At 36.3% G+C, this 8,523-nt stretch overlaps 1 protein-coding gene across 1 annotated transcript; it reads left to right on the top strand.

Annotated features, from left to right (window-relative positions):
• The first annotated feature begins 482 nt into the window (after positions 1-482).
• Positions 483-8,523, top strand: LOC121379075 (leucine-rich repeat protein SHOC-2-like). Its single transcript, XM_041507538.1, has 4 exons — positions 483-581; positions 2,627-2,770; positions 4,786-4,953; positions 6,991-8,523. The coding sequence occupies exons 1-4, from the start codon at positions 503-505 to the stop codon at positions 7,146-7,148; spliced, it is 549 nt and encodes a 182-aa protein (XP_041363472.1). The 5' UTR covers positions 483-502; the 3' UTR covers positions 7,149-8,523.

The raw sequence follows: 8,523 nt of genomic DNA, 5'->3' as shown, positions 1-8,523 counted from the left end.
GTTAAGCCATCGGACTACATGCAGGCTGATAGGTACAGGATTCGCAGCCCGTTACCGGCTCCAACCCAGAGCGAGTTCTTAATTAAGGGCTCATTGAGTGGGTAGATGTAAAGCTACTATACACCCTCTTCTCTCTCACTAACCACTAACCCACTATCCTGGACAAATAGCACAGATAACTGAGGTGTGTGCCCAGGACAGCGTGCTTAAACCTTAATTGGATATAGCACGAAAATAAGGTGAAATGAAAATGAAATAATTCGTTGCTACTAATGAAAATGAAAAAATGTAGCGGGTTTCTTCTCTAAGACTATATGTCAAAATTACCAAATGTTTGACATCCAATAGACGATGAATAATAAATAAATGTGCTCTAGTGGTGTCGTTAAACAAAACAAACTTTGACCCTATTTACCATCACCCAATGTAACGAATGTTCATGGTCGAAATGGGCCTCCATAGATAATAGACTGACTGTTCAGTCCGGATTCACTTTCGTTCAATGATCGATATTATGTCGGGCAAAGAAGTAACTAAAGTCGTCATTAAGTGTAATCAAGCAAAAGAAGACGGACGTTTAGGTAAATAAATACTAAATGATATAAAGATAGTATGCAAGTGGTAGACCAATTCATTTAGATATGTCAAATTACGCAATTTGAGCGAGGTGTCCAGAAGGAAAAGCGCTCGCTATTAATTTGACTGGCACGACCGTCTTCTATCATACCGCATTCATTTGAACGTTAGGAGCAAACACCAGTCTAGCGAAAGACCGCGATCGCTCGGCCTCCTGAACATTTCTTTTTAACCAAGCAACTTTTACAGATATATGTCAAAATTATTTAGATATTATCAATAATATTATTTTTCAACATTGACTGACTGTTTTTTTATAGTATAATTTGTCTTACCCGTATCATAAAACTAAAAAAATAAAATAAAAAAAGGCACTTTAAAATATTTATGGGGGTGTCTGCACCTCACCCCTTATATCATAGATTGTATTTTGTTTTTTATGGCCTGCAATACTCAAAATAAAAGGATCAACCATTATGGACTAGTTCGTAGCCCAGTGGTTTAGCGCTCGCTAGATGCACGGTCATTGGACTATTTCTCACTCCAGCCAGTGCACCATGACTGGTATATCAAAGACTGTGGTATGTGCTGTTCTGTCTGTGGAATAAAGCATGCTTGTTCAAACGTTACATGTTTTGCATCCAGTTCCAAAAGTGAAATGTTTACATGCAATAAAGTTTATTTTTATAAAGGGCTGCATGCTTGCTGCTAATGGAAAAATGTAGTGGGTTAATTTCCTCTCTAAGACTAAATGTCAAATTACCAAATGTTTAACATCCAATAGCTGATGATTAATAAATCAATGTGCTCTAGTGGTGTCGTTAAACAAACAAACTTATGGACTACCAGTAGTTGTTTTCTTCCTCCCAAGAAATCGGTACATCAAATGCCATGGTACATATACATGTATGTACTGACCTGTAAATGCATAAAAAAAAAATTCTTGCTGCTTTTTGGGTGGAAGTATAGCTTCAGCAGGTTTCCTCTTTTTCTCTCAACACCAAATAGCCATTTTTGATGTGACGTTAAAAATATACTTTTTCCTCAAAAGCTGGCCAATGTGTTGCATACCATAACTAGATTGCTGTGACCTACATTAAACATGATACTGAACACACCTTAATTTTTAAGTAATGGAATGTCCTAGAATATATCAGACATGTTCTTTTTAAGGTCTAAAAGAGCCACTATATATTATTATTACCCATATGGTTAAAAATATCTAGATACATATCAAAGTGATACGTCCCACTAGAATGCCAAGTGGGACGTAACACTTTTGACGTCACACGATGATGTCATCAATTGGCGCACTACAACCAAACAAGTTACAGGAACGTCAATGAAATGAGATGAGTAATATAAATTAAGATTGATTATGGGTAATAAATAGGATATTAAACTCACTACCATTTCGTATCATGTTTAAAGCTCGTGACAATTGAAAATTATTTCACTCGGGACATAAACATCATACGAAATGGAAGCTCGTTTAATATCCTATAAATCTGCACTGATTTAAAAAAAAAAAATATTTTTGGTTAGGCATGGCCTTGATCTTTTTGCTGATGTGATATCAAATCTACATGTAGGTCTCTGTGACAATTTCTTTTCCTTTGCATTGTCATTAATAAAAAGCTAGTGTTAAAGTAGTATGTTTAAAATTAAAACACTAAGTAGTTTTCACTTCTTTACTATTTTAGGTTAGGCATGGCCCTCATCTTCTTTTCTTTTTGCAGAGGTGGATCCAGGGGGGCCCTAGGGCCCCACCCACCCTAAAATTTTATTATATATTAATTTTAATTTTTTAACAACCCCCCTCCAAAAGTTCCCTTAGCATTCCACCTCATGTCTTTGCCCCCCCCCCCACCCTTCCCCCAAATGGATTTTCTGGATCCGTCACTGCTTTGCTACTGTCATATCATGATTAGGTCTCTGTGACCCATTTTTCTCGCATTGCCATACACAGTGTCATCAGAAAACATACATTAAAAATTAAAACACTATTTGCAGTTTTTACATTTTCAGTACTGGGTGGTACTATTTGCAGATCTTTCTGACTGTCAGCTGACACAAATACCTGATGCAATATATATCCTGGTGCGCAGTACAACAATTGAAGTTTGCAATTTGTCTAGAAATCTTCTCAGACAGATTCCACCTAAAGTTGGCACCACATTCCCCAACATCACAGGTAAGCAGGAATTGGGATTCATGTTCAACTTGTTCAAATATTTCAACACAGGCCTACATATCATGTTAATTAAAAAGGAGTGGGTGGGTATATTTAAACACTCTGTCACAGGGACAATATTTAATAGCTAGATGTTGAAATGCGTATCTGTGCTTTGCCAAATCGCAAAACAGTACATGATACAAGTAAAGTTTATTATTTAAAACATGAAATATATGGATTACTTTTGTGTACTAAAGCTTATTAAATAATGTCAGGTCCTTCCCTTTATCACATCTTTCCGACGCCATATAACTGTAAATAAAATGTGTTGAGTGCGTCGTTAAATAAAAAATGTCCTCCTTTATCACATCTTTAAACACGTTTATGAAACCAGTTGAATCTAAGAGGTTTCTGACTGACAACAAACTTTAAATACGGAAATTATTAAGTGAATCAGTACTGGCTGGCCATGGTATGTGCTATCCTGTCTGTGGGATGGTGCATGTAATAGATCCTTTGCTACTATAATGGAAAAATGTAACGGGTTTTGTCTCTAAGACAGTATTTTAAAATTGCCAAATGTTTGACATCCAATAGCCGATGATTAATAGATCCATGTGCTCTAGTGGAGTCCTTAAACAAAACAAAGAAACAAATGGTACTAGCTGGGTGTATTGTAATCTATATTATGTTTCTTTTGAATCATAATATATCCATATACCAATAATACCACATATCCGTAGAAATTGTATATATAAAAGATCCTTTGCTGCTAGTGCGGTGGTGTCTGGTTAGGCCATCGGTCTACAGGCTGGTAGGTACTGGGTTCGGATCCCAGTAGAGGCATGGGATTTTTAATCCAGATACAGACTCCAAACCCCGAGTGAGTGCTCCGCAAAGCTCAATGGGTAGATGTAAACCACTTGCACCGACCAGTGACCCATAACTGGTTCAACAGAGGCCATGGTTTGTGCTACCCTGCCTGTGGGAAGTGCAAATAAAAGATCCCTTGCTGCCTGTCGTAAAAGAGGAGCCTATGTGGCGACAGCGGGTTTCCTCTAAAAAACACCAGTGTCAGAATGACCATATGTTTGATGTCCAGTAGCCGATGATAAGATAAAAAATCAATGTGCTCTAGTGGTGTTGTTAAATAAAAAACAAACTTTACTTTTTGCTGCTAGTGCTAATGGATAATTAAATGTTTGACATGTATGATGTATCCAATAGTCGATGATTAATAAATCAATATGGTTTAGTGGTGTCGTCAAACAAAACAAACTTTAACTTGTTTTGGTACCACATTCAGGCCTCTCCATTTGGAAAAATATTGAGAGCAAGCCACTGCTCTCTTGATAATAACTCCAGTTGAGAAAAATTCAAATATGGAGTGCATTTCCACACATTTAAATGTAGCAAAATGGTGAAAGGCAAGTACAGAAACACTTGCACTTTTCATGAGCAACTACGTCTCCTCATGAACATACCTGACAATTCCATAAAAAATAGAGATTATTACACTTGGGTGTGAGTCATACTGATTTTACGAAACGAGTATCAGGATTTTTGTATTGCGTGAGCAAGAGCGAGGGTAATACATGAATCCTGACACGAGTTTCGTAAAATCAGTACGACTCACATGCGAGTGTAATAATTTCTTTATTATCCATATTATTATTGTTGTTTTCTTTATGAATAACAAGACCCAACTCAAAATGTTTTTGCCACAACTAGAAGAAGATGAAGAAATGATGTCATATTTCAAATGCACAGTCTGAGCTAGGACTGGTCATGGTATGACATCACTTCCCAAAATTACGTCATTACACGTGTGTTTTGCATGATTATTGTTAACTCGGTTATGTTGAACCATATGGATAATAATAAAAATATATATTCTGATTCAGAATGGGATCTACATTTTCATGTTTCAGGTACATATATAATTAGTCGCATCCCAAATTTGCACTGTATTTGAATGTCTCATGTCAATAGATTATAAATCATATATAGGCCTAGTTTTATTTCATTAACAGTGTTACATCTGAGCGGGAACAGATTATCTACGTTGCCAAATGAACTTGCACAAATGACAGGTCTCTGCAGTTTGGATATCGCCAGCAACAATTTCCGCAGCCTTCCGACAGTTACCTTCAGTTTTACAAGCCTTAAACATCTAAATGCCGAAAATAATAACATAACAGGTGAATAGCATAATTTTATGACTGGTTATTAATATTATTTCACCAACTGTGTATTCAAAACTGTTTATGTACAGCTGGGAACCCGTTCTTGTTGTAACACTGTGTGAGGCAGTGTGGGATTTGAGAAAAGGAACATGTGCTTGCCTCTTTGAAACGTATAGGAACATGTTCCGTGCACAGAATCGACAGGAAGACATATACATGCACTTTGTGGCAACAGAAAGTATAAAATTAATGGGGGAGCCTTAACTCGAGCATGCATTTAAAGCAAAGTATACAAAAAATACCGCTTGATATCAGTATTGTGTCATTACAGAATACTGTACAGATACCGAGGTAAAACACCCCTTAAATATTGATACCGTGGTCTAGTGAATAAGCTGCTTACAATCAAGCTGATGACAGTGGTTCAAATCCCATCAAAGCTGGCTCACACTTTCATTCATCTTTCTCATCTATCACCCTCTGCCTATCATTCTCATTATCTTAATATAAAAAAACTTTCCAATTTCTCCCATAATTTCAATCTGTTTCGACCCGGTCTGTCAGTTTCCTCCGACTCTGTCTTCTGAGCTGTCCACACCATCACCTATCTGTCTCAACTTCCTCCATGTGTGCAGTCTCTGCATACTTCACTGCATCCACCTGATATCCTCGTCCTCTGCTGCTAATAAAGCTGGTCTGACCCATGGAACTAATAACAACCGCCAGTAGTAGGGGAGCATAGTAGGTGATTACAAGTTGCTCTTAACAATGTCAGAAGTAACTACTGAACACTCTGAAGTGCCCAAAGCCCACAGCTAAAAGCTGATGGGATATGGCAAACGTGTGACACACAGATAGTTACAAGAGATTGGAGAGACAAGGACTGAGATGTGGAGGTGGACAGCAAAATAAGTTGAAAGATAGGAGCTGCCAGATTGGGAAGAACTGAGATGGAAGTCAAAGGAGAGAAAGGAAAGTGGGCAGTGGGATAAACAAAAATCTAGTTTGAGCTTCTTGAATGATTAGGACAACAAACACCTTGTTTATTCAGATACTGACATTTTAAACAGAAAATTAGCTTTAATATGAAATTTTATCATCCATTGAAGGCTTTTGTAGGAGATATCGTTGGCACTATAATTTGCAATATCTCCTGTGATATACTCCTAGGAGATATCGCTTCTTTTGTTATGTCACTGTGTATGTTTCAATGCTAAACCTATCATTAGTGACGTCACGCCGCTGTCGTTCTGCTATTTAACGAGTCTACCGCTGCCAAATATAGTGAGATTCAACCCACATTACTGACAATTGTTTACAATTGTAGCAAATGATAATGGATGATAAAAAGAATACCCCCTCATGTCTTGTGATATCATAATTTATCAGCACTCGTTGATAAAAGTATTAAAAAGTCTTTAGCCAGCCTCAGATTTCACACTTTTATCAACTCATGCTGATAAATTATGATATCACAAGATACTCGGGGAGTATCCTCCATTTAGTGAAGAAAAAAAAAAAGATACAATGGCAGCAAACTCAGGACAGTCCCTTTAAAATAATATTCTGTAAATATTCTGTTCTTTTTCCTTTTTAATATGACAATATCGCAATACTTTAAGGATATGAATAGGTTTCATTTATCACAATCAAAGGCATATTGTCACAGACCACTGACCTATTTAAAGCCATATTGTCACAGACCACTGACCTATTTAATGGTCTAACAAAGTATTACCTGATCAACAATAATTTAATTTGTCCCTAAATGTACTTTATTCAACCATCTTCATAACCACCATAATCCATTTATTAATGACATTTTGTAATTTAATAATTGAATTATGGCAATGGTCCATAATTCAAAAACTAAAATTGCCGAGAGGGGTGACATGGATTTCACTCTATCATGGTTCAGTTACGGTGATGCGATAGCTAGATTTGGTTTCCAACAATTAATGTAATTTTTATTTATTATCCATTTTAGAGAAATAAGGTCCTTAAATCCGTGACAGTATGCCTTTAAGTAAACAGTGTGTATATTTTGTTTAGATCTGGACGTTGAACGACTGAAATCTCTGACATGCCTTGAAGAGGTTAATTTTGAGAACAACCCATTGACCTCATCTGTGTATAACGAACTTCTTAACATCAAGCTCTTCATCGCCTTGGTTACACCGCAAGACCAGGATCTGGATTCTGTTGACTGACGACTAGAAGAGTCCCTGTAAAACATCTTGAGCTTCTCTTTACCCCAGTAAAGAGTAATAGTATGTCTGTTATAGCCATAATAAAGCAGACTGGTGAAAAGATAAAGGTGCATCACCAAGGGAAGTTTGATGGATGTGAATGAATCCCATTTTCGACAATTGTTTTTTTTCTCCGTTTTTCTTTTCTTTTTTTAACAGTTGATTGCTTTGAAAAATTAAAAATTCCCGGTAACATCCTTGAGTTTACAATATTAATTGTACATCAGTAGATCTGAAAGAATCCCAAACTGCAGGGCTCATTATTATGTATGTTTGTGGTTTTGTTTTTAGACAATTTTTTCCAGAATGCATCTCGTTTTAAATAACCAAACAAAATCAAAAAATAATTTAATATTACATGCGGGCATCCAAATAAGTGGGGCGGGGCGTAGCCTAGTGGTAAAGTACTCGCTCGATGCGCAGTCAGCATTGGATTGATCCCTGTTGGTGGGCCCATTGGGCCATTTCTCGTTCCAACCAGTGCACCACAAGCGGGCACTCAATTGACTACGCTAAATCATGCCCCTCTTATATAAAATGAATGTACATGTCTTGTACAAGAACAGTGAGGTGAAGTCATAAAAACAGTATGTCTGTGAAGGATTGTTGTCATAGTAATAACAATTGGAAATGTAAACTTGAATGTGTTGTGACCTATTGGATACCCATAATTTATTGTAACCTGTACGTGGATTACCTCAGACTGTGCTGTTCTTATTTCGATGCCCGATAAAATTTAGCAGTTGTCCAATTTTGCTACTTGTATGATGGATTTGATGTCCAAACCTATACGATCATATAAAAAAAGATACAAATCAGGGTCCAGTTTCACAAAAACAGCATAAGCCTAGTTTTGCATGTAGACATAACTCTACAACTACACCACAATTCTTATTACTATTATTGTACAACAAATAGTTTAAAAACACATATTTTATTTTGTACTTAAAATGCTCCATCTTCTGTAATGATGTAATATGACCGGTATAACTGGTAGTCCCAGACATAAACTTACAATGTTTTGTGAAATTGGCTCCAGCTGCGTCTTGAATGAAATTTAAAAAAAGAAAAAGAAAAAAAAAGATATGAAATTAATAAATTTTCAGCTCTCAATCTAATACTAATATTCCATTGTTTCCATCTTAAATCTGGTATTTGGCACTGCTAACAACTGGGTATTAATTGCCATTTAATCTTTTCCTCCACCATTTACACTGGAGAAAAGTTGTTCTTATGCAGTATATACATTATATTGTACATGATCATATATTATTTATATCATTTGGATTGTTATAAAATTGTGCTGTTTAAAAGTATACATTAAATATTTATTGTA

This window comes from Gigantopelta aegis, chromosome 8 (assembly GCF_016097555.1).
Source record: "Gigantopelta aegis isolate Gae_Host chromosome 8, Gae_host_genome, whole genome shotgun sequence".
In the NCBI taxonomy this organism is placed as follows: Eukaryota; Metazoa; Mollusca; class Gastropoda; order Neomphalida; family Peltospiridae; genus Gigantopelta; species Gigantopelta aegis.
This window is presented reverse-complemented; position numbering and strand designations above follow the sequence as displayed.

What these genes read in the sequence shown, in the direction of transcription:
- LOC121379075 (XM_041507538.1), top strand. Translation starts at nt 503, where the DNA reads ATGATCGATATTATGTCGGGCAAAGAAGTAACTAAAGTCGTCATTAAG. An exon ending in CACATTCCCCAACATCACAG is followed by an intron (nt 2,771 to 4,785) that starts GTAAGCAGGAAT and finishes TTTCATTAACAG; the next exon opens with TGTTACATCTGAGCGGGAAC. An exon ending in CGAAAATAATAACATAACAG is followed by an intron (nt 4,954 to 6,990) that starts GTGAATAGCATA and finishes TATTTTGTTTAG; the next exon opens with ATCTGGACGTTGAACGACTG.